Source organism: Nicotiana tabacum, chromosome 8 (genome assembly GCF_000715075.1).
Source record: "Nicotiana tabacum cultivar K326 chromosome 8, ASM71507v2, whole genome shotgun sequence".
NCBI classification, from domain to species: Eukaryota; Viridiplantae; Streptophyta; class Magnoliopsida; order Solanales; family Solanaceae; genus Nicotiana; species Nicotiana tabacum.
In genome coordinates this window covers 168,125,771-168,152,243 of record NC_134087.1, presented here as the reverse complement: position 1 = coordinate 168,152,243, position 26,473 = coordinate 168,125,771, and the positions used below count along the sequence as shown (strand labels likewise).

Genomic DNA, 26,473 nt, shown 5'->3' with positions numbered 1-26,473 from the left:
ACTCGGTGGCTCATGTTGGTACAAGCTAAACCCAAGAAAGAACAAAGAGATAATATGAAGAGGGATCACCCTATCTCACAGCCAAACAAAGAATGACATCAGCCTTATGTTAGGGCACCCGTTCCTCCTTCCTTATTCTATGATGATGGCCCATCTAGGCCGAGAACGGTGACTCATAGGAATGAAAGTGGTATGCCCCCTTGTTATCTGCTCACAACTTTTGTGTTTCACTTGCAAAAATAGTCTACGCCCTCAAGAAACTCGAAACAAAGGTGAAGTGGCTGCCAAAGATGAGGTCCAATCCAAGTACTAGGAAATCCGACGTCCTCTGTGAATTTCACCAGGAACATGGACACAAAACAGAAGATTGCATTGATCTAAGGCAAGAGGTAGTGAACATGTTGCAGCAAGGGCACCTCAAAGAGCTGATGAGTGACAAGGGAAGAATCACTTTCGCCAGGGGTCTAGAATGTCAAGGCCCTCCAAAGCCGCCTTCACTGGCCCGCACCATAAATATGATTATTGGCGACAACGACAATGCTTCCATCAACAACATCAAGTTTACTGCTAGTTACAAGCTCAAAAGATCAGTCACCCACGAACGGTATGACGGACTCGAAGTAAGTATTATCCTCGACGAGTCAGATGTTGATGGTTTGACTTTCCCTCACAACAATGCTCTTGTCATTACCTTACGAATTTCAGATACTGATGTTAAACATATCATGGTAGATGATGGGAGTGGAGCGTTCATTATCCATCCTCGATTCCTCGCCCATGTGTGATTTGAGGATAAGATTGTGTCACGTTGTATCACACTAACAGGTTTTAATAATGCAGTTGAATGGATATCAGAGAAATTGCACTCCCCATCCTCGCCGGCAGCATAAATCAGGAGACAACATTCCACATCATGCACTGGGCCATCGTATACAATGCCATAGTAGGATGACTATGGATACATCCTATGAGAGTCATCCCCCCTATCTTATACCAAGTGATCAAGTTCCCAACACCTTGGGGAATATTCAGCATACGAGGGGAATAGTGCACGTCCTGGGAATGCTACCGCATCGCCATGGACGGCTCGAAAACCCATCAAAAGAAAGATAAGGAAAAGGAAGCATAACAATCAACAGGGTCGAGGTCGACACAAGAAGAGACCAGGGACGACATTATAGACCCTGAAACAGTCGAATCCATGGACTCAACTATAGAGGACCTTGACCCCATTCAATTAGACCCCAACGATCCCAGCAAAAAGTCCTATATTGGCTGCAAACTTCGAGAACCAGGTAAATTTAGCCAATTTTTAATAACTAACACAGATTTGTTTGCTTTCATCCATGAAGATATGTCGGGCATCCCTAAGGAGATCTCCATATAAAAATTGAACGTAGACCCATTCTATCCCCCTGTAAGGCAGGTCATACGAAAGTTCAACTCCACCATCAATGATGTTGTCCATGAGGTAGAAAAGCTATTAAAAATGGCTCCATCATGGAGTCGAAATACTCCAAGTGGATAGCCAACATGGTGATGGTCAAATATAAATATGGGAAATGGAGGATGTGTGTAGACTTCACAGACTTGAACAAAGCATGCCCAAAAGATTCATTCTCATTGCCACATATCGACCAACTTATTGATGCAATGGTCGGGCAAGAGTGCTGAGTTTCCTGGATGCATACTCGAGCTATAACTAGATACTCATGGAAGAACAGGACCAGGAGAAAACCACATTCATCAGCCACAGAAGAACATATTGTTATAGAGTCATATCGTTCGGGTTGAAGAACGCATGAGCCACCTATCAGAGATTGGTCACAAGAGTGTTCAAAGACCAACTCGGAAAGACCATAGAGGTATATATCAATGAATGTTGGTCAAATATGCAAGGCAAAAAGACCATATCGACCACTTGAGGTAAGCTTTCGACATACTAAGACGGTACGAGATAAAACTAAACCTAGAGAAATGCACATTTGGCATAGCCTCGAGAACGTTTTTGGGATTTCATAGTGTCACAACAAGATATTAACGTCAACCCAGACCAAATCAAGGCTATCGATGGGATACTTGAACAACTGACTACTAAGAAGCAGGTCCAAAGGTTGACTGGTTGAATCGCCGCCCTATCGAGATTTATCTCGCAATCATCCGATAAATGTCATAGATTTTTTGGCATACTCAAAAAGATAACGGCCTCGAGTGGAAGCCCAATTACGTACAAGCTCTGCGAGAACTAAAGGCGTATCTGTCATGACCTCCTCTACTATCGAAGTCTGAACCTGGGGAATACCTCCTCGCCTACCTCACTGTCTCCAAAGTACTAGTAAGTGCGGTCCTAGTTCGAGAAAACAAAGGTACACAATGTCCTATTTATTACATTAGTAAAACACTCATCGATGCCGAGACGAGGTACCCACACCTCGAGAAACTGGCCCTGGCACTGGTCGTAACTTCACGAAAGCTTATACCCTATTTCCAGTGTCACCATATCTCGGTTGTTACCACTTTTCCTTTAAGAAGCATTTTACATAGACCCGAGTTGTTAGGGAGGTTGGCCATGTGGGCCATCGAGCTAAGTGAGCACGACATCACATATCAGCCCCGAACAGTGATTACATTGCAAGTGCTCACCAACTTCGTCGGGGAATTCAGCGCAAGGAAGCCGCTTAAGCTTCTATTCAAACACAAAACTTCTGGGTCTTATATTCCGACGACGCATCTAATGCTTCTGGATCTGGACTGGGACGCGTAATCAAGGTCCCTACTAGTGAAGTAATTTGCCTGTCCATAAGATGCCCGGATATAACTAACAACGAGGCCGAGTAAGAGGCCATAATTACAGGTTTGAGACTAGCACTCAAATATGGGGCGAAGTGGTTGAAATGCCGTTGTGATTCTCAGTTCGTTGTATACCAAGTCACAGGGACTTTCCAAATTAAAGAACAAAGGCTGCAAAATATCAAGCTGAGATTTGTAAGTTGCTGCCCAATTTCGATAAATGACAGCTCGACCAGATCTTGCGAGCCCAGAATGTCAAAGTAGACGACCTCGCCAAATTGACCGCAGCTACCAAAAGTATCACAATCAGGGATAAAAGTGTAGTCCACCTCCTCAACCTGTCGTTACACCAAATCGAGGTAAGATTTGTAAGTTTAACTTGGGATGGCACAATTATATTATCACCTACTTGCAGGACGGCACACTCCCAAATGACAGAAAGGAAGCTAAAAAACTAAGAATGCAAGCAACCAGATACAACCTCCTTAATAACGACTTGTACAAGAGAACCTTTGGTGGCCCTTTGGCGAAGTGTCTGGGTCCAAACCAAACCCATCACACTCTCGAAGAAGTTCATGAAAGCCACTACGGTGCTCATTCTGGTGATCGGGAACTCGTTAGGTGCCTCATACGGGCAGGATACTACTGGCCCACCATGAAAAAAGACACCTTAGAATTTGTGAATAAATGCAAGCAATGTTAGAACTACGCCCCAATAATTCATCAAGTGGGCAAACATCTTCACTCAGTCACCTCTCCATGACTGTTTATCAAGTAGGGAATGGGCATTGTGGGCCCCCTTCCCACAGGGTGAGGTAATTTATGATTTTTTTTTAGTTATAACTGACTATTTATCTAAATGTGTGGAAGCAGGAGCGTTCGTCCAAATATGCAAACAAGAGGTAATCGCCTTCATATGGAAAAACATCATTTGCCGATTCAGCCTACCCAAGGAGATCAACTATGACAACGGACCCCAGTTCACGAGAAAGAAAAATGTCGAATTCTTCAAGAAATGGCATTTTAAGAGGATACTTTTAACCTCTTATCACCCAGCGGGCAACGGGCAGGCAGAATCCTCCAGCAAGTCCTTATTAAACATCATGAAGAAAAAACTTGAAGAAACCAAAGGACTATGGCTGAAAATACTCCCAAAAGTATTATAGGCATATAGAACCAACCCGAAGATGAGCACATGAGAGACACACTATTCTCTGGTTTACGGAACAGAAGTAGTTATACCAGCCAAGGTCGGAGAGCCCAGCCTAAGGTACTCTCATGAAAGCGGCACCAGCAATGACGAGAGTAGAAGGCAAGAGGTCGATAAGATTGACAAATGAAGAGACATGACATACATAAGTATGGTCGCCCAAAAGCAGCAAGCGGAACGTTACTACAACGAAAAGGCAAAGGTCTGGCCACTCAAAGTTGGGGACTACGTACTCAAAGCCAAAACCTAAGCAAGTAGAGATCCATGAGAAGGCAAATTGGCAACCAACTAGGACGACCAGTACAAAATTGTAGGCAAAGTAAATAAGGGTTAATTCCAACTAGAGACAGTGGAAGAAAAACAGTTACCAAACAAATTGGAATATCAGCCACCTCAAATACTTCAACTTCTAAAAAGGAGAAGTGTCCCCCAAGTCATACTCTTTTTCCCTTACTTGAGTTTTGCCCCATTACGGTTTTCTCAAGGAGGTTTTAAAGAGGTGATGGAAGGGACACTTCGAGTCGAAGTATGTGAAGAACGGACTGATTTCTCATTCATTGCCCCACTCCTCAAGACTCTCCAAGTCGAACAATGAAGGGACTAGAAGGACCGGGACTAAGACTGGAACACCAACCAATGCTCAAATTTTGTAACTTTTTCCAATTATGTAATCAGAGCAACAACGTCAAAGTAATAGAAACTTACATTTATCGAAACCGCCTTAACAAAAAGTTGAGTTTGACCAAGCTTAAACAGTACCTAACATACGTTGGACACAACCTAACAAAAGGTTAAGTTCGACCCAGCTCGAACAAACATCTACCGGCCCTAGGCCACAATTTAACGAAAGGTCAAGTTTGACTAAGATCAAACAACAACTATCGTCCCTCGGACACAATTTAATGAAAGGTTAAGTTCGGCCTATCTCGAACAAACACCTACCGGCCCTCGTCCACAACCTAACAAAAGGTTAAGTTCGACCCAGCTCGAACAAACACCTATCGACCCTCAGCCACAACTTAATTGAAGGTCAAATTCAACCAAGTTCAAACAACATCTATCGGTCAAATCTAGACAAAGAGACATACTCGACCTATTAAAATAAAGGGTTGATATGACCCATAGACATTTGGCAACAAGGCTACGACCAACTAGAAGACAACAATATAAAAAGAACAGAAAGCAAAATGAGCAAACAATAGAAGCAAAAATATGCAAGTGCAGAAACAAATTACAGAAATGGAAGAAGGTGCAATGAACAACTTTAATATTTAATATATAAATAAAGAGTTATTTACAAAGGCTCTTGAAGACATCGGAAAAAATACACAAGAAAGTTATAAGGAAAAACTAATAGCTATCGCCACCACGGCCTTCTGCGCCCTCGCCAGCTCGACCTCCAATGGAGTCACCACCCTGACAGCCTGTGCCCTCACCGTCTCGGCCTATAGCATCCTCTCCATACTTGCCTTAAGGGTAAACAGAATCATACCAAGCGTCCTCCTCAAGCTGATATATGCCCTCTTCCCCATCCTCCTCATCTGGACGAGGTGTAGCAGGGTCGTAGCCACAAGCGAGCTGAGCTTCGCGAGCCTTAAACCGAGCATCCTCAAGAGCCATCTCAAAAACGGAGCCCGTTGCATGCAAGTCCCGAAACACAATCTAGTCAGACCTCAACATGTATCCACTCTTCGTTCAACTCCCGAGGGACGTTGGGGAAATCAGAAGCATTAGTAGAAGAAGGACGCGTAAGTAGTTGGGCCCTCTTGGCCTCTAGAGAGGAAACTCGGTCATAAAGCTTGGAGTTTTCCCTGTCCAGCTCCCTAATCCTCTCCTCGAGTCGGTCCTCTTTAGCCCTCACTGTCGACTAATCATTTTCCCGTTCAGCCCGAAGATTCTTGTTTGCCAACTTGAGGATGTCCACCTTCCTCCGAGCGTCACCCCGAGAGGACTCTGCCTTCTCGAGCTCCTTCTGCTTCTCCGCAATCTTGCCCCTGAGAGCCTCTGCCTGGAACTAACACTCTTCAAGTTAGCCTCGCAGCTAGGCCACTTAGGCTTGAAGATCATTGCATTGGGCCTCTACACACGTACTGAGCTTGAGCTCATCTTCTTTGATTCTCAACGTCCCCTCGATGATTCCATACTTCTCTATGGCCTGCATTAGCTCTTCATCCCTCTTCTTCTTGTCTTCCCTCAGGGCCTGCACATCATCATCCTCACGAAGCTGACTTCGGAGATTTCACAAAAATCTCTTTGCGCCTTTTCTCCCTCTAAGCACTATCGATTTCCAGAATAACCCTACAAACAAAAGGAAAAAAGATAGAACTTAAAATAAGCTAAGGCATTAGAAAAAGGTCTAACCATAGTGTTTACCTTAAAAGCAAGGCCGACAATGCTCTTTGACAAAGCAATGTCAGTTATCTCCTTGAGGATCTTACCCTCAACATTGGAACAGAGAGGACCGAGGGCAGGGACTACCTCTTCGGTGTTCACGAGCAAATAACAATTGATTGGGATAGTGATGGTCCTCTAACCTCCCTCCAGTCTCACCTTCATCTGGGTGAGCCCCTCATCAATCATTCTCAAGTAATCTAAATCGATATAGGAGCCCAACTTATCTCCCTCCTCGACAACAATCTTCCCCTATCACTAGTAGGCAAAGAAATGTCCATGGCCGCTCGGGAGGTTGAAGCCTCCTCTTGTCATAAAAGTGTGTGGTTGCCATTAATAAACACCTCCTCGATCTCTCCCCCCTCGGAGTGTAAGGGCATGCATACACTGACTTCTTCTTGTCTCGAGGCCTTGAGGCTCGGCTCGATACCATCATTAATAAAAATTATCGTTGTCTCACGCAACGTGAAACTTTCTCTCGCGACATCGACGGTCGAAGAAACTCTGCCACCCACATCCACGGACCTCCTTTTCAAGGTTGAAGATCCCCATCACTGGGCAAGTGTTCGTCATCCTCATCAACAATCAAAAATAAGGGAGGAGCGGAGGTCGCAAAGACCAAAATAGGGAAGGAGGATACAGGGGCCCTCGACCTTCTCGCGGCCCCTCTGATCGAACCTAGAGAGAAAGGAAAGGATCGGTATAAAGAACAGACACATACCACATAAAAATGACATCGATGATATGGGAGAGATTACCTATTGAAGGGAGAGCCGATCTGAATTTCTAGAAAAAAACTCTACCAGTCACGTATCACTACCGTATACGGAAGGATCTATCTGACCCAGTCGGCAATAAGTGCCACCAACTAGAGTGGTCGTATAGTAGCTACGGAAAAAGAAGAGCCAATTGCCCAACCCACATCAAGAAAAATGTTAAAAAACACAAACAACATGACACTTATGGGTGAGGTTCCAGGCCTCAGGGAATCTGGCGGCAACAGACACTACGACATCGGCCCTGACGAAGAAATAATCAAGCTAGAAGTTCCTACTACCCTTGTCATCCATCCTTACCACCAAGCATTTCCCCCCACGGTGGCGGAGATTCACCAATGTCCCTCGATAGAAATGGGGGCGAAAAGATGCACCAAGTGGCATACTATGATCTCAACCTTGGCTAATTTGGCGATCTTCACCAACATTCTGACCACTTTGAAGACGTAGGAGATAAGCTGCATGGGGCACACGTTGTAGTGGTGGTACAATTCTTCTATCAATATTAGGAAAGGGAACGAATAGCTGATTATAAATGGATAAGCGTAAAGGGCGCAAAATCCGGGACAATGGACCCCCACTTCATTGTCACCCACAGGTACCAACTTCACGTGATCAGGAAGGCCGAACTTTGCCTTAAATTCAGCTAAACGCTCGACCGTCATTATAGAGCGAAACATCTCAGTCACCACTTCCGGTGCCTTGAGGAAATTGGTTTGGCATCGAGGTACCGAGGTATAATCTCCTCCACAGTAAGGAGGGTTTCCTCCTCAGCAGTGACTGTAACATCTTCCCCTTGATTAGGGAATATGACGTCCAAAGGGACAGAGTGATTCTCCAAATGAGCATCATGTGAGAGTTTCGACATTGTTATAAAGGAAGATGAAGAAGTAGAGAAAGCAACAGAAAGGCGGTAAAATCTTACGAAGAATGAGAAGAATTTTTGCTTGAGAAGTAGAGAGAGAGTAAAAAACTTTAAACTCAACAAGTCATCTCCTATTTATAAGGTTTAGGGCACCATAATCGAAACAACTGGTCATGATTAGCACAAAAATTAAAACAACAGAACCAATCAAGGTCCACGCGAGAATCGGCAAATTGCATCGAGAATCAGCGTCATCATGACACATGACATCATGCTGTCACTCCATCTCTTGGACCAAATGGTTCCATTAAATCACCCGGGAAAATCAAAAGTATTGAATATGCGGCCCATAGAAAGCCACATTTCCAGTGACCTACAACAACTATGATCCATGTTAACTGTTCGATAAGCTCAACCATGAACGATATTATCCGCTCATTGTGCTCGCTCGCGAGGACAACCTCAACAAGCGGAGGGACTAACTGTATTAACTTAGTTATGTTTAGACCATATCAGCATTAAGAGGGCCTTCGAGATCTTCCACGTGTCCTAAGTATGACTTCAGTAAAAGGCGAATTCAAGGTCGAAGTGATCTAGCGAGAGACGAAGGATTTGGTAGAGAAGTCATCACAGGTCGAGGCCGAGGACGAGCACTCCTCTTAAAAAGGAATAATAACGACTAATTTTAGATAAGACTTCAGAGAAAATATTCCTATGAATAATCTCTGAATATGTACTATTAGGGTATTTTAGACATATGTTCCTTTATAAATAGAAAGAGACATAGTTATGGGTGATTGGGGATATTCACTTGTAAGAGAACATATTGACTTTCTCTATAGAATCTTGTTTTATTGCACACATACAAAATATACCTTTTTCTTAAGACGTTTGCCTAACATTTCCACACGATTCAGGAATGATGTGAATATTCAAAGGCTCATCAATCATTCATCGTTGTCAGAAAGAATTTCCACGGATCTCACACTTTTAGGGTGACTCACATGTTCTTATTTATTTAAATGTCATTCATTACTATTTATTGTTATTTAAGGCTATCCCCTTCCTTTTTGGGGTCATTGAATATTGTAGTGTTATCAACATTTATTTCTACTTAGATAAAATACATATTATCTCACTACGAAATCAGTTAATATATCTTTTGGACATTAATATTTGCTAAGATTGACTCTATCTTATTAAATCTTATTGTCAATATCCATATCCAAATTGAGATTTTTACATTCCTATACACTATATGAAATTATATTACCCTCCATACTCAAGTTTTACTATAACTACATTTTATATACCCAATTACCATTTATGTACATTTTAAGGGAATTAATGATAATAACTAGTATCCTAAAATTACTCTAACATATCTTTCAATCCCCCACGTTTCTCTCTCTACATTCCATCCCTCTCCCTCACGTATCTTGCACCCACCCACGATTCCACCATTGACAAACATTAAAAGCTTTGAAGCTTTGAATTCGAATTTGGGTTTTCAAAAAACATTATTTGTTTGAATTGGATGTAGTTGCAAAGAATTGGGAATTCTCTCTACGTCTCTCTCTAGATCTCTCAATCCCTAATTTCAGTAATGTAAAGCAAATGAAAAGAGAGCAGCAATTCCACCATTGACAGCCACTAAAAAGCTTTGATGCTTTGAATTCGAATTTGAGTTTACAAAAATCATTATTTGTTTGGATTGAGTGTTGTTGCAAATAATTGAAAATATGGTTTGGAGTTTATATCTCAAATTTGAGGGATTTTGGTAAAGATTAGACTTGATTTTGGCTGAATTCAGATTGAAACTCGAAGAAGAAGAAGAAGAAGAAGAAGAAGAAGAAGAAGAAGAAGAAGAAGAAGAAGAAGAAGAAGAAGAAGAAGAAGAAGAAGAAGAAGAAGACATGATATACATTATATTTACGAAAATGTAGTAAAATTGTAGAAAAATTATATTTTGTTGTTTATATATTTTTCTTTTATTTATTTAACTATTGTATGAAAGTTGAACAACATTGTATTAAAATTATATTTAAGTTGTATGATATTGTAGTTGTATATAACTGAGTAGAAATAATATATAAAAATTATAGATAAGTTGTATAATATATAATTAGTTGTATGAAATTTGTTTTACTATGTATAAATCAAATACAAAATATACAAAAGACATATTGTATGAAAGTTGAACAACATAGTGAATTCCCCCAAATTCACTGTAATTTCCCAATTTATATTATCTCTGATTTGTTGCTTTGTTTTTTTGTTTTCTTCCAATTCACTTATTTTCTCCTCTTCATTTTGAGTAACTGTTCTATGTGAGGTTGCTAATTCGTAAGCAGCATTCCGTTGCTTTTTCATGACTTTCCCATATGGATATGGTGGTTGAAGTACTGAGCAAATACTTAGATAAAAGCAAGAAACTGAAAAATGCAATCATATACTCCTTTTGAGATTGTGATTCTAATTGTTAATATGAATATAATTAATTTTAGACATTACTTACTTTAAAATTACTAAACAGAAGAAAGTTAACATCAAGCCCTTTTTTGCAGAGCAAAGCACTTCATATGTCACAACAAGTGCAGTTTTTCTCCATTGGTCAGCAAAGATTGGTGACGCAATTAGGATCTGATGCTGCACAAAAGCAACTATCAAAGTATGTTTTTGGTATTGTAATTGAAAGTAATGATATAATTAAATTCACTTTTATGCAAGATCTATAGCTTTTGCCGAAGATATGGGGAGAAAGAGAGAATCTGGAGAGAAGAGGGGAGAGAGGAGAGGGAAAAAGGAAAATGACGTATCTAAATCCCTTGATTGAAAGTACAAATAATGAATTGGAAGCCTTTTAAGGTGGATTGTATATATTTCGTAAACAAAACTTATTTATGCCGGATAATTAACTAAACATAAACATTAAAAATAATAATGTTTCAAATAGTGTATAGGAATGAAAAACCTCATCTAAATTTTGGGTCAAAAAATATAAGTTTAGACAAATCCTAGGTCATGTGCTAGTTATTAGACATAACGTCCATTTTCTATTAGTACTTTTTTATACCTGACGAATATACAAAGAACTCACTTAATTAAAAAAAAAAACTCATAATCACATAAGAACTAACTTACTTACATAATTATTAGAGAGACTAGTGTTACAAAACACCTGCAGATTTTTTATTTTGTTTTACAATTTTCCATGTAATTGGAAAAAAAAAATAACTATCTCAATTCGTCTTCCTTTTCTTTTCACATAGTTTTTCTTTCTTTTTTCATAACTAATAAAGAGATGAAAAAATTGGTAGTTGAGCAGATTTAAGCTTATACGTACTACTAACATTATTTTATGATCTCTTCATTAGTGAATCGTAATAGTACCTTTTTTCTGCTGTTCAACTATTGAGCTGTAATACATTTATTTATCTTCTTTAAGTTGGTTTCAAAATTATAGTATTATTTTTTGGTGAAAGGCACGTGAAAATTGGAGAGGGACAAAGACGTGGGAAGAGAGATTTCTTCTGTAGAATTTCCACTTTGTCACGCTTTCAACTTTCAAGTTTCTGCTTTGAAAAAAAGACAAGAATAGAAGAGGATTCCGAGAGAGACAAATAGACAATGAAAACAAGAAGAAAAAAAAGCCTCAAATATTCACATCTCTTCGTTATCTGATCCCTTCAATTTCGTATTTAAAACATCTCTCTTTCTTTGTGTCCAAGACTTGAAGCCCTGACGATTCAATTGAACTCATAATCATATATTCTTTAATTCAAATTTGTATAATACTTCTCGGGGTTTTATTATTCCTTATCAACATTTACTAGAGTGGTATAATTCTATCAGAATACATACAACACAGAAATTTTTGATAAACTTGTTGTATTTTAGAAGTTAAAAGTTTTATTTGTGGTTTTATAGTAAACATGTTTTGGCTATAGTAGAAAAGAGAGGATTGAGAAGCAAAAGGGTGTTTTTTGATTACTTTAATTTCTTTTGTGTTTTGGAGGGCATGGGGCTGAAGAACAGTGATTGTCAAATAGAAGGATCAAAGTCAGGGAAGAGTAGTAACGGCTTCATTCCGACGTCGTTTAGAGCACTTTCGAGGATTGTATCCTCTGGTGCTTCAACGGTTGCTTCCACAGTTAGGTCTGCTGCTTCTGCTATTGTGGATAGGGACAATGATTCTACCCATGATCAGGTGCATTTTCCCGTGTTTTTTTTTTTGAAAAATAATTTAAATTCATACCCCGCCCCCTCGTACTTTTCATTTTTATTTTGTATAATTTTGGCCTGAGCTGAATTTAAATGGGAAACGTGACCGGTGAGGATTCATATGGCCAACCCCAACTTGTTTGGGATTGAGGTGTAGTAGTTGTTGTTGTATCCCTTTCCAAAATTGCTTTGCATTAGTTAAATATCATGGTACATAGCTTGTATTTTAGCAAAAGGTTGGAACTTTGCTTGCTAAACTTCTGATCACATTATACCTGGATCATAGGTGCTGCATGAAATTTTGATGTTGAAAGCTGAATGGTGCTAGTTAATGCAGTTTTTTGGATTTCAAACTGAAATTCTTTTATGAAGTTTGATAGTTGTCAGTAATGGCTATTTTGACTTGTAGCAGAGTCATTTTAATTCTGGGGCCCCTTGGAGTAATCCTCACTAGTGATGAGTGCTAACCTTGGGAAGAGAAGACTAATTTATAACTATCGGCTGTTCTATTTTGGGATTGAAAAGATTACTAAGTTCCCTCCATCAGTGTACTGGTTCTCACTTGGTGCTTGATGTTTTATACTTCAGTACCACACAAGAGGGGTGATTTGTGTGGTGTCTAATTTTTCGTGTGCACAAATTATAGAAGGGCCTGGTTATTCTGTCGTTTCTTACACTACAGTCGCGGAATAAATAATGCATAAAGTAAAGAACACAAGGATTTTTACGTGGAAAATACCCAGCTCAAAAGGTGAAAAAACCACGAACTACTTCCCAGTAGGATTTTCCCCAAACACTCCACTACTACTCCGAGCCAACAAAGTTTACAAACTCTTGCAAACCTAATGATCTCTTGCAAACCTAATGGTTACCTCTAACCCTTGTAGCAACCAGCCACATGCTGCTGCGATTGCTTTAAGTTAACTCTAGCTTGAACAATACAACTAGAGTTTACAACCTTTTGCAAACCTAAGTATTAACTCTAACCCTTATAGCAATACGTCACAGGCTGTTGCGACTACTTCAAGTTAACTCTAACTTGAAAGATACAACTCAGGTACCTAGTACAATTTGCTTCTTAGAAAGCTGAAAGGTACAACTCAAAATGCCTACAACACTTTGAACTAGAAATAAAGAAAGATACATGAAACTCTTTATGGAGCTGGTTCTTCAATTTGGTTCATGTAGCTTCAGGATCGCACTCTTAAATATCACGAGAATTGCTCACAAAATGCCTTGCTATTTTGCTCTCAATTCGTGCTTAACTTCAGTATCTGTGCGTGCCTGTGAAATGAGAACATCCTACAATTTATAGAATTAGTAGAATAGAAAATAACTAGAGTTCCAATGCTATACTCTTCCTTGGTGGAAGAGTTCTAGTCAACTTCAATTTCTAACTCTTCCCTTATCATTGATAAGGAGTCTTGCTCCTTATCAAATATGTAATCTTTTCGTTCAGGGATTATCAGAAATAACCACTTATACTTATCCCTTTCACGTGCATGCCTTTTGCTTGATTCTGTCCGTCACCTGTGTATACTGTCCATGGACCTAGTTCATGCATGTGTTCCTTTGTCAATCATCAAAACCAAAACTGCTCAGGTCAACAGTGTTGTAGCGGTTGTAGATCAGGCAGGATGCCTTCACCAGTCAAGGAGTTAATTTAGTTGTGGTTCTGCATTTAGGGTAGTCAGATTTTGAAATGTAGTTCCTATATATTGTGGATTAGATAGAGTCTATAGGAGCTCCGAGGTTACCATCCTTGAGAAGATTAATACTGAGTTTCTTAGTATACGATTTGTATAGAGGCTATAGGAGTTCCCACATCATTAAGAAGAAATTATTCTCGTTTTCTGAGAAAAGCTTAATACTGAAAGCTAGCAACCAAAAATTTTGGTTGTATGATGGATCACATTTATTATAGATGTTAAACATTTTTTTGCTGATCAGCTTTATTTATATGATATCAGTTCAAATATCTATCTGTAGTGCTAAGAGGTGGTGGTTGTCCCATTGCTATGTGAATATCGTTGGAATCTTTTACCGCAATTCCCAATGGGAATTATGCAGTCTCATATTTCTTTTCTACCACATCAGGTTCTGTGGGCTGGATTTGACAAGCTGGAATGTGAGGGAGGCAGTACTCGTCAAATCTTGCTCTTGGGGTGTCAGTATGGTTTCCAGGTTTGGGATGTTGAAGATTGTGATAATGTACACAACTTGGTTTCCAGGCAAGATGGTCCTGTTTCTTTCATGCAAACATTACCAAAACCAATAGCATCAAAGAAGCACGAGGACAGATTTTCTGGTAGTCACCCAGTTTTAATACTTTGTGCTGATGTGTCATTGTCTGGAGGTAGTAACATTCGGGAGGGCATAGGAAAACTTCATGATGGGACCATCCAACAGTATCATGACCAAGCAAGTACTGGTTTTCTGCCCACTGCTGTTTGGTTTTATTCCCTGACATCTCACTCTTATGTGCATCAGTTGAAGTTCAGATCAGCTGTTCACTTGGTAAGATGTAGTTCTCGAGTGATTGCAATCTTACAAGCAGCTCAGGTATGTGCATGATATTACAAACGTTTGGTTAATCTTTTCTTGCTAGACTTGGGTTAAGTTGCTTCTATTGCAGATACACTGCTTTGATGCTGCAACTCTAGATAAGGAATATACTGTTGTTACCAATCCTGTCATCCCGGGTTTTTCAGGGTTCGGCAGTATAGGTGTGGGACCTCTCGCTTTAGGTCCCAGATGGATGGCCTATAGTGGAAGTCCAATTACCATCTCAAATTCTGGTCATGTTAGTCCGCAACATGTTACTCCTTCAGATAGTCTTCCCAGTTCGGCTACAAATGGGAGCCTTTTTGCTCATTATGCAAAGGAATCCAGCAAGCAACTTGCTGGTGGTATTGTGACTCTAGGGATCATTGGGTATAAGAAGCTCACTAGGCACTATTCTGACCTGTCACCAGATGGTAATAGTTCTCAATCTCGGAATGCTCGTCTGAAGATACCAGGAACTGATAACGGTCATTTCCCAGGTGCAGAGAGTGTTGGAATGGTACAAATTACTCTGATCGACATCAGTTATCTCACTGTGAATGGTGATTTAAAATTAGGTCTTCATGTGCCATGTCACTCACTGGTTTCTATCTCTGCTCCTTGTTGTGCACAGAATAGTTTTCGCTCTCTTCCTCATTTGATTTGATTAACATAAAAAATTAGTTCTTGACTGATCTTTTGTTTTACTGATTATGCAATAAGTTCCTTTCATCTTCATAATGAACTCTTACTTTATGGTTATTGCTTTGTGATTCTATGTGTACATTTATTGGTTTTACATGTTGGGGTGATTGACATTTGGTGCTTTATGCAAAACACTGTCCTGGATCAACATTGAACCTCTATGTTAACGTCATTACACTCTGTGCATCTTAGGTCATTGTCAGAGACATCGTCAGCAAAGCTCTTATTGCGCAGTTTAGGGCACATAAGAGTCCTATTTCAGCTCTATGCTTTGATCCTAGCAGTACTCTTCTGGTGACAGCTTCAGTTCAGGGTCATAATATCAATGTATTCCGGATAATGCCTATACTATCTGAAAATACCTCGGCTAGTGATCCTGGTTCATCCTATGTTCATCTTTACAGACTGCAGCGTGGTCTGACTAATGCTGTAGGTGTAGTGCATCTGCATTCTCTCCCTGTATAAATTTACTGTTTTATGAGGACTGTAGTCAACTAAATCTTCCTTTTGGTCATCTCAGGTCATACAAGACATAAGTTTTAGTAGTGATAGCCAGTGGATTATGATAAGTTCTTCCAGAGGGACTAGCCATTTATTTACAATTTCTGCTTCAGGAGAAGTGGTTGATTTTCAATCTTCAGATGCATGTCTTACTAATATGAGTAATGGCTCTGTTGTGATGGAAAAACCTGCAGTTCATTGCGCCTCGAATTCAAAAATTCAGGTGCTTAATCAACAGAGCATCTCTGAATCTGGCCCTCCAGTGGCCCTTTCTGTTGTTGGTCGAATAAGGAGTGGAAGTATTGGTTGGAGAAATACTGTAAGTGGTGCTGCAGCTGTTGCAACTGGACAGTTGAGTTCTTTTTCTGGGTCCATAGCTTCAGCTTTTCGCAACTGCAGAAGTACTAATCAATATGCTGATTTAGGCCTTCCAAAAGCAAATTATTGGCTGCTTGTTTTTTCTTCTCCGGGCTGTATGACACAATATGCATTGCGTATGTGTTCTGGGCTAGATTTGATACCAACTATTCCTGCTGTGGGTTCAACTTACAGAGCAGGTCCTGAAGTGGATTCAAGATTAGTGGTAAAGGCAATCCAAAAGTGGAATATTTTCCAGAAACAAAATTGCAAAGAACGAGATGATAATGCTGATATATATGGTGAGTTTGGTAGTTCTGATAGCAGTAAAGTATTTCCTGAAGGAATAACAAAGGGAAATGGTCTCTATTCCAAGACTAGGGACACAATCACTAAAGGAAAGACAAGTTCAGAGGAAAAACATCACATTTACATATCTGAAGCAGAGCTTCAAATGCATAAACCTCAGAATCCGCTATGGGCAAAACCTGAGGTACTTTAATCATTGTGTGATACCATGATCTGTATCCAGCAAATCTCGCTTCCATCCTTGTGTAATTGCCGAAATCTCCATTATGTTTTTTTTATTTTATGTCCAGGTATTTTTTCAATCATTTGTTAGGGATAGGATTTATGTTGTTGATGGTTGTGGTGGAGAGGCTGAGGTTGAAGTAATTGCAACTCATATGGTTGAGGCGAGGTCAAAGCATTTATATCCAGTTTTTAATCACCTTCAAGCTTCCAAGACCCAACAAGGGAGGTAATCAATATTCTTCCTTTAACTTAACATATAGATGCCAACAAATTTGGGTTTGTGTGATGGCTCTTTCCATGGGATTGAAAAGATTTATAAACTGATTTTCTGTTAAGGGTGGGGAGTGATTTTCTGATTTGTTATTAATTATTGAGTTTGCTTTATTTTGTATTATTTTGCTTATAGTGTTCTGGTACATACACAAATACACTATCTAAAGTAGAGGTTTCTTTTTTTGTTTAACGGATAAATTAGGCTTCATGTTCATAGCGACAATGGCCAAAAGCTATCTCCAAGGCCGGAGGTCTCTGAAAACAGCAAGCTTATGTTAAATAGTGGTTGTGCCTCTATTGATGGATCCAGCATTGAACTTCACCATTGCAGAGAAACCGCGTGCAATAGTCTTCGGATGACAAGTCATAAAAGTAGAGACTTTATAAATAGTAGGGACAGCCCTGAAGCAGCCACTCGCCTAGATTTCGTCAATAACACAAGGAGCACCGTGATGCAGACAAATCAAAGTTTGTAAATCGCAAAACTACTTGGTGCAAAAACGGAGAATCATTTCGAAGATGAAGTTGGCGAGTCTAATTGAAACTGAAGGTAATGCACTGCAACCCGGTTTTTGCTTTTGTTTTTTTCTGATCAGCATTCTGTTCTCTCATTCTTTTGTGATAGCAGAGTACAGTAGCAACAGCTTGAATTCTGGAAGATAAATCGGCATGCTGATAACTTCTGTTCTCTTCTTGTTCATTCTGATGAGTCAAATATTTCTATGAATAACATCTTCTGAATTCACTTCATTGTCTTGTCTATTCATTTATTTAAGAGTTAGAATTTCTACATTTTTTATGGTTAATTAATGATAATATGGTTATTTTTTGTCAGGTTTTCCTCCAATTATTTAGGTGGAAGGCTCCTGGAAGGGTTAGTATTTTGTTGGTGAATATGTAAAGAATTAAGAGGTAGGAGGGTCCTCGACTGTGATGCTCAAACTGTGAGTAATTTGACATTGTAAATAACAAACTATGAAGCTGTAAATAGTAGAACCAGTAACTTGTTGCCTTATATTGCTCTCGTCTTTCACCCATCAATATCAAGCATTTTTATCTCTAAATTGACAGGTGCCAAACAATACCTCTCTAGCTCTTTGTGTTGTAGCCATCTGGAAATTAAAACATTGCTCAACTTATCTACAACAAAACTCATCAATTTACATGTAAAAGTTCTTTTTTTTTGGTTTCCCATCCGGTGTCCGGTACCCACATTGGGCCCGACTAAATCCAGATTCACGCCAAAAAGTCCCACATTGGTGGATAAAGCACTCCCTAATAAAGGCGACTCCATACCCAGGGGCTCGAACCAGAGACCTATAGTTAAGGATAGAGGAATACTTACCACTCCACCACAACCCTTGTTGGAACATGTAAAAGTTCTTAATACTATAATATTTCACTTTACACAAATAATTATTGTCTAGCAAAAAAGGTAGCACAGTGCACGAAGCATTCTGCGTTCACGCAACAGACCAAAGGGATTATGCAACACATTGTGTGTCCTCTATTGTATATTATGTGCGCACACTTATTTCTGGAGATTCTAAAAAAAGTTGGAACTTTTTAACGTATGTTTCGAGAAATCATATGCCATTAGCGCAGAGCTTATCCAACAGTGAATATTATATGAATGGTGCGTTTTTATCGTGTGTTTGGTAAGACCACTGACACAAGTGTAGTTGATGCTCCAAAGAGTTCGGTTACAAAATTGTTTATGCCGTAGACATTTGCGCACTCCTTAATTGCCGTCTGAAGACAAACCTGGTCCTGGCCATAAGGTTATATGTACAATGGCCATAATTTTTATGGTAATGATTTCATTAGTAACTTAAGTACAAAATACATTCTGTTATGCACTCGCATAACTCTTAATAGGTAGTAAAAACGATTAAGTCCTTTATTTTACGGGAGAAATTCAAAAATAGCCAGATTTACAAGTGGTCATTCAAAAATAGCCACAATTTCAAAAGTAATTGAAATTCAGCCACTTGTCATGTAAAAATAAATCTGAACGAAAACACTGTTCATAATCCGGAAAAATACTCCAGCATAATATACTGGAGTTACAGTATATTATACTGGAACTTATAATAAACCGTCCAGCATAATATACTGGAGTTTGGGGCACCGCTGCTCCAGTAATATACTGGAGCCAGCAAAGTATACCGATCCAGCATAATATGCTGAAAATTCATACACATGTGCACCGAACTCCAGTATATTATACTGGACTGATCTCTGTTGCAGCAAAATAGTGGTTATTCTTCAATGACTTGGCAAATGCTGACTATTTTTGAATGATCAGTCCGAAAACTGGCTAGACCATGCTATTTTAACTTATTTTACAGCATCTCTTACAGGGGTCATGTACATTACCAAGATTGTGGTTTCTTTAGCCTTGTTTTGCGAGGCACATTGTCGGTTCGTATTTGAAAGTTAGAGGTAATGCAGCTCCAAATATCACCAAGTCTTAGGCCTGTTCACAGTTTTACCAGCTAAATGTTTCAAGAAAATATTGCAGATACAATAGCTCAGGAAGCGTTAGCACAGCTCTCTGAGCGCGAAGGCTTGAAAATATTTCAGCAGAACATAGCAGTCTGAAGAAGGTACAATATAAAAATAAGGTAATTATGCTTGCTAGCTACATAGACAACCTTAGGAGAATCACAAATTCACAGAACAAAGGAAAATAACAAGTGAAACACTAAGTTACTACTGCTGTTCGAGTTGGTAGAAACTTGTAGTAGTAAAGAAAGAACATATTCGCTTGTACAAGTAAATTACTACTGATGTTCGAGTTGGTAGAAACTTGTAGTAGTAAAGAAAGAACATATTGCCTGTACAAGTAAATTACTACTGCTGTTCGAGTTGGTAGAACCTGATAACAAATGTTGTAATTATCATCTTACTAATAGTATCTGTTAGTTCATTATACACAGAGTTGCTTCCTGGATTTAGGTGATGCAAAAGAAAACATCTACTAAGACTTAAACCATCATTTCCTTTCTCTTTGTGTTCTTTCATTGATGTGAACAGCCATTTTGCTATTTTCATACTAAAGATCTCTTGGGTTATTCTTTTATTAGGTAATTTGAGAATCACGTATTTAAATCTCCTGATTCCCCTGCACTATGTTAGGGGGGTGATACATGAAGTATTGGAAGAACCCTCAGACCAAGAGTTTATTTCAGAAATTAAGGGCGAAAAACCAGATATGTAACCTTCGCAGTCAAGCTTAAAACTATTGTATTATGCTCTTACCGTGCCTTCAACAAACCTATATACAATTAGAAACATTTGAAGGTATCAGTGTACCACACGGTGTCATAGACCAAAATTTGTCTGCAAGACAAGGAAGTTGAGTTGGTTAATTCTGTTGCCCTCTAAATAAATAACTAGAACACAAAAAAGTAGAAAAATTTATGAAGCAAAAGGTCATGAGATATCCACAATGCAAACCTCAGCCACAAAAAATGCAAAAATGACATCCCACATACAAACTAAGAGCACAACTTGCATCCAAACTAAGGCTTGAGAAGTGCCTATTCTCTTGCAGGTCAGTCTCCTTGAACAAAAAACAAAAACTGCTAAAGTTCAAGATTACCTATACCGGCATGTAGCATCTAGCTGCATTTTAGAACTGGTGCATTGTCTTGCTGTGAAGCTAGTACATGAGCATCCAACGAATGCCAACGCCCGTCTTCAGTTGTCATCAATAACTAGTCCCTGCCTTAGTTGATAATTCATACTCCCATCACGTACTTGCCTCTGATAATATTCACGCCGCTTCTGTTGTTGCATCATCACTCACCTGAAGAAGGTTGTCCTTCACATAATAAGATTTAAAGAGTTGCACCATTTTGATTGGTTCGTGAAGACGAAGGTCTGAGTTCAGGAACTGATGGAGAAAGACCAAAAGCCAAGGTCACAGTTCAGGGTAAGGGTCATCCACAACTGTGGCGTGCAGCAAAGTTACAATATATTCACTGTTGAACCACAGAAGCACACAATTTTTGGAAAGGGAACCACATAAGCATTCCTTTTCCAGAGGTAAGCGCAGAAATTTCAAGACATTTGTCCTTTACTTAAAATGCATGTAACATCCATTCCACCCTTTGAAGCACCTAAATATTTCTACTAAGTATGAATATCTTTAAAGTGTAACCCACTCTTGATAAGGTTGTTTTGCTGGATGACGACATCATAGTTCAAAATCATTTTTCGCTTATGTGGGACATCGACATGAATGAAAAGGCGAATGGAGCTATGAAGATGTGCATGGGAAAAGACAATTTGTAATATCAAAGTGATTCAAAAGCGATTTGGATTTTTCTCATCCCCTCATAGCAAAAAACTTTGATTTAGTGAGATGCATGGGCCTACGGCATGAACATTGTTAATCTAGAAGTATGGAGGAAAACAACTATAAGTCAAACATACCACTTCTAGCTTGAAGGCTTAAATTGCGAGTTAGCCAAAATGATCCATCACTTCGACAATATGCAACAACAACAAAACTAGTGTAATCCCACAAGTGGGGTTCGGGGAGGATAATATGTACACAGACCTTACCCCACCTTGAAGGTAGAGAGGTTGTTTCCAACAGACCCTCAACTCATGAAAGACGAGAAGAAAAGCAATAGCACCAAGCACTAACAACAACAAGATAGTAAGAAAACAAAACGAAACGAAAGGAACAACAAGTAATACTAAAAAATCCAACAATAACAGAATACAAGACTAACACTAATACTCTCGACTACCTACTAGCCGTCTACCTTGATTCTCGACCTCCACACCTTCCTACCCAAAACAATTTAAGCAATCTTAAGGTTTTGTTTAGACAAAGCCAGATTATAAACCAACATAGCTTTAGAAACTGCTTGATAGCCCTTATTGGAATATTGGGTGATGAAGTTTTTCTTTACCTATGCAGAACTTGAAATTAGACTTAAGTTTGTGACCGCTAGGGACATTAACTCCTTGTCTAATTACACTTCATCTTCATGGCCGTGTCCATTTCATCGAGCCATTTTGGCACGTGCTAGGACTATGTTACCAGAAAACACAAGCATCAAAAGGGCAGTCCGGTGCATTAAGCTCCTGTTATACATGGGGTCCCGGGGAAGGGACGGACCACAAAGGTCTATCGTACGCAGCTTTACCTTGCATTTCTGCAAGAGGCAGTTTCCACAGCTCGAACCCGTGACCTCCTGGTCGCATCGCAGCAACTTTACCAGTTACGCCAAGGCTCCCCTTCAAAAAACACAAACATTGCACGTGCAAATATGTTAACTTCTCTGAAAATTATCAAAAGCTGTCATATTAGAGCATCTCTAGATTACCTGGAACAGAGTATGTTGCTGTGTTGCTTGTAAATGAGAGAACATACGTCTGAAGAGAGATCAAACGACCAAAAGATTTCCAATTCTTAATGAGATATGGTAAATTGGCAACAGCACCACTTGACATTCTGGAACTTTTCATGACTACAGGAGTTTCTGGTTCTCTGATTTGTTTTAGTCGGTAGGTTTTAGAATTATGCAACATATGATGGAATTTCACCAAAGAATGCTTACACAGATAATGTAAGTGATTCATCCTTGAGATGGTGCTGCTAAATGTGTTTTTCACTTTTTTGGATATACCATGCAAAATTATGAGGAAAGAGATCAAATTACCATACTAGCAAAAGAAGGCGGATACATGGCTTCCACCTCCTTGCAATAGAAGTACATATGTCAATGCCTACTTGCCCTAGTTTGTGAAGCCAATAGTTCTACTCCCATAGTTGCAAAGAGACATAAATCTCGTTCTTTCTCCCCTTTATTTTCATTTTTGTCCCTTTTTAAGTAAGGGTGAGGGAGTGGAGAGAGTGAAATTGCAGCAGAGTTTAAGTTGTAACAGCCACTAAAACCTGGCAAAGCTAGTATGGACATCTAAGAGGAATAATACTGTAATTATTGGGAAGACAGAAAAGGAAACAAGTAGCAAAACAGTAATATCATTGTAAAGGATCAAGCGAGACACTGTTGTTCTAAAAATTAAGTCACCTTTTTCACCAAAAGAGTTCTAATGAGAACTACACAAAGTTGAATTATTGTGCTTTACTTTTGTCCCCTTACATTTGACACCAAATCTTTCAAGAACTTTGCTGACTTTGTGATTGGTGAATTCATCGCCATCAAATTATACAAAACATTTTCAACTTCCTCAATCGATGGCCTTGTTTTAAACCTTGAAACCACCTTCAATTCTCCATCTTCTTCAACAAAGACATACCATTTCTCACCACTCAAAACCCCATTCCTAACACACTTAAACATCACACCATTTCTCTTACTTAATATCCCTTTAACCTCTAATCCCATAAATGAATACACAACCTCAAATGAACCCACAAATCCACTCAACTTACCAAAGCTACTCTCTTCATCAAACCCCCATTTGGGATTGAAAATCACCACAGGCTTTGGATACAATGCATCAGCAATAGCCTCCATTACACTTAATTTTGAAGCCTCTGGAGCCATAAACACTATCACATCTCCAGAACTCATCATTCTGATATCCCCATCATCAGATATTGATGAAATATCAAAATTTTCAATAATGGGGTTTGAAGACTTACTCTCGAAGGCTTTTTGTGCAGCTTGAGTTAATCTTTGGTTAGGCCATAAAAGCAGAATCTTGATTTTTGGGCCTTTTCTTTTAATGGGCATGTTTGCAAAAATATCAAGAGCAAGCTGAGATAGTGCAGATGAGGAGTCATCAACAACTGGAATTTCAACACGAAATCTTGGTTGTTTGAGTTTCTTGAGTCTCCCAACAAGCTTAGGATTGTTAAGGGGTTTCTCTAAAGTAGTTAAAAGAGACAACTTTGCTTGAGAAATGGCATCTTCTTTAGTGGAAGGTGGGGTAGGAGAAGAGAGTGAACATTGAAGAGGTAAAAAATTGAACTTGGTTGGTTTTGTGAAGGAGACAGAGAGATAAAGATTGTTAAGTTGCTGTGTTGATCCTATAGAGCATAAGGAAGAAGTTGAGGATGGCAATTTGGTAAGGTTGAAGTGGAACAAAGGGTGGAAATTTTGGATGGGTTGTGCATGGAATTTAAGAAGATTGGAAGCCATTTGAAGTGAATTCTTGTAAAGGGGATAGAGTTTTTGGAAAGAAATTGTTACAACTTTGGGAACATCTGGTCATCTAGATAAGGCAGTATAGATAAAGCTTTTGTATATGAATAGTTCTAATTTTTTAGAGAAAAAAAAAATTGTGAATATTGAAATGAAAATTTTAGTTGAAATTTAAATGCATATTCGAACTACAACTTCAACTCCAAAATTCTTTCTTTTTCTCTTTTTTCCGTCCAAATTTAACGGGTGAAACTCAAAAATAGTCGGATTTACAATTAGTCGTTCAAAAATAGCCCAGTTTCAAAAGTAATCGAAATTTAGTCACTTTTCATGTAAAGATAAATCTGAGCGAAAATATAGTTCAAAACTCAAAAAATACGCCAGTATATTATGCTCGAGTTCCAGCATAAGTATACTTGAACTCCAGCATATTATACTGGAGTTCCACGATAAGTATGCTGGAACTTCAGCAAAATATGATGGAGTTCCAACATAAGTACACTAGAACTCTAGCATAATATACTGGAGTTCCAACAAGTATACTGGTCCAGCATAATATACTGGAGTTTGAAGCACCGGTGCTCTAATCTCCAATATATTATACTGGAGCCAGCAAAGTATACCGGTCCAGCATAATATGCTAGAGTTGATACACAGGTGCACCGAACTCCAGTATATTATACTGGACCGGTCTCTGTTGCAGCAAAATAGTGGCTATTTTTCATTGACTTGGTAAACGATGGCTATTTTCGAATGACCAGTCCGAAAACTCGCTATACCGTGCTATTTTTACAAATTTAACTTTATTCCCAATTTCACAAACAAATGTTAACTTGGAGTAAATGTTTTTTTTTAGGGGGGGGGGGGGGGTTGTGTTCACTCCTACAAATCCACATTCAATTGGATTTGTAATCTAAGAGGTCTGACTAGCTCATAAGCAGAAAAAATTAACCACAAATTCCGCATGTACGACGCGTTTTGTAATTTATTAATTTTTGCATAATTTATTAATGTTTTTGTTACTTTACCCATGGTTGGTTCGATTATAAGGCGTAAAGCAAGAGCTTGGGGCTCCAATTTTTTGGGTTCCCTTTTTTTCTTAAAAATATATTGTATATGTATTATTAAAAAAAATATGTGTGCATTAAATTTAAAAAGCATTTTTGGAGCGAAAATACAATAACTTTAATGTGAGGGTCGTTGTAGTAATTAGAGAATAAAATAATTTTTAATAAATTGTTTCTTTACATTGGTCGGGTAATTATTTCTTTGCCTCTATTATATCCTAACAACTAATATGGGCCACATTATTATTTATATATTTACCTTTTTCATTTTCTCTTTTACCTATTCTTATTCTCAATACAAAAAGTCTCTCAATCGGCAACTTACCGCGGCTTACAAGTTGTCTTCTTCAAAGCATTACAACAAGCAATCATTATATTGAAGCAATGCAACACTTTTCGATATCAATATATCAACTTATCTTGCTTTATAGCTTATTACCCTTTGATTTCTACTACTATCTATTATTTCTTATACTTCGATTATCTTATTTATCTGTGATAGCTACTGCTCCTTTTTAGACGGCTTTATCATGGCTTATTCACTTTCCTTATTTTCATTTTCATACTGCATTGAATTGATTGTCTTTATCTGGCCTTTTTTTGTCCATATTTTCTCTTGAGCCGAGGATCTTTCAAAAATAACCTCTCTACCTCCCAAGGTAGAGGTAAGGGCTACGTACACTCTACCTCCCCAGACCTCACTTTGTGAGTTTTTACTGTGTATATTGTTGTTGTATATCAACTTATCAAATTCTTGAGTCGGTTTTATTATTCTATTTTTATTTTATACTTTTTCATTGCAAATTTGTTGTTGATATTCTTACTTAGGGCCTCTCTCTGAATTTTGGCTTTAGGCCCCCAGCGGATACAGCCTGACTTTACCTAATCGGCTAATCCCTCATGTTTTATGGAATATCAACTGAACTCACACAAAGGAGGAAGATGTTTTATTGGGAACATTTTCTAGTACTATAATTTTATGCAAGATAAGTGTGGATTGACGGCATGTATCAGTAATATTTGGATAAATTATTCGAACAAAGTAATGCTCTTAAAGTAGGCAATCTCACATGCACTGGATTTCAATTATTTACTTTGTA

The 26,473-nt window shown here is 38.8% G+C and overlaps 3 protein-coding genes across 5 annotated transcripts; 2 read left to right on the top strand and 1 right to left on the bottom strand.

The window, feature by feature from the left end:
• Window positions 1-290: 290 nt before the first annotated feature.
• On the top strand, window positions 291-785 carry LOC142163396 (uncharacterized). The gene has a single exon (XM_075220679.1). The coding sequence runs from the start codon at window positions 291-293 to the stop codon at window positions 783-785; it is 495 nt and encodes a 164-aa protein (XP_075076780.1).
• A 10,850-nt stretch (window positions 786-11,635) lies between these two features.
• On the top strand, window positions 11,636-18,182 carry LOC107793060 (autophagy-related protein 18f-like). 2 transcript variants are annotated; one of them, XM_016615339.2, is made up of 9 exons: window positions 11,636-11,872; window positions 12,051-12,242; window positions 14,354-14,818; window positions 14,892-15,320; window positions 15,698-15,934; window positions 16,026-16,856; window positions 16,963-17,123; window positions 17,373-17,720; window positions 18,006-18,182. In XM_016615339.2, the coding sequence occupies exons 2-8, from the start codon at window positions 12,054-12,056 to the stop codon at window positions 17,644-17,646; spliced, it is 2,586 nt and encodes an 861-aa protein (XP_016470825.1). In that variant the 5' UTR covers window positions 11,636-11,872; window positions 12,051-12,053; the 3' UTR covers window positions 17,647-17,720; window positions 18,006-18,182.
• Window positions 18,183-20,618: 2,436 nt separating this feature from the next.
• On the bottom strand, window positions 20,619-24,451 carry LOC107793061 (uncharacterized). 2 transcript variants are annotated; one of them, XM_075219869.1, is made up of 3 exons: window positions 22,519-24,396; window positions 22,339-22,429; window positions 20,619-21,071 (listed from the first exon to the last, which is right to left on the bottom strand). In XM_075219869.1, exon 1 carries the CDS (start codon window positions 24,301-24,303, stop codon window positions 23,281-23,283), a length of 1,023 nt encoding a protein of 340 aa, XP_075075970.1. In that variant the 5' UTR covers window positions 24,304-24,396; the 3' UTR covers window positions 20,619-21,071; window positions 22,339-22,429; window positions 22,519-23,280. The 2 variants fall into 2 exon arrangements, with proteins under 2 accessions (XP_075075970.1, XP_016470826.1); XM_016615340.2 differs by having other exon boundaries at window positions 20,619-22,429; window positions 22,519-24,451.
• Window positions 24,452-26,473: the final 2,022 nt, after the last annotated feature.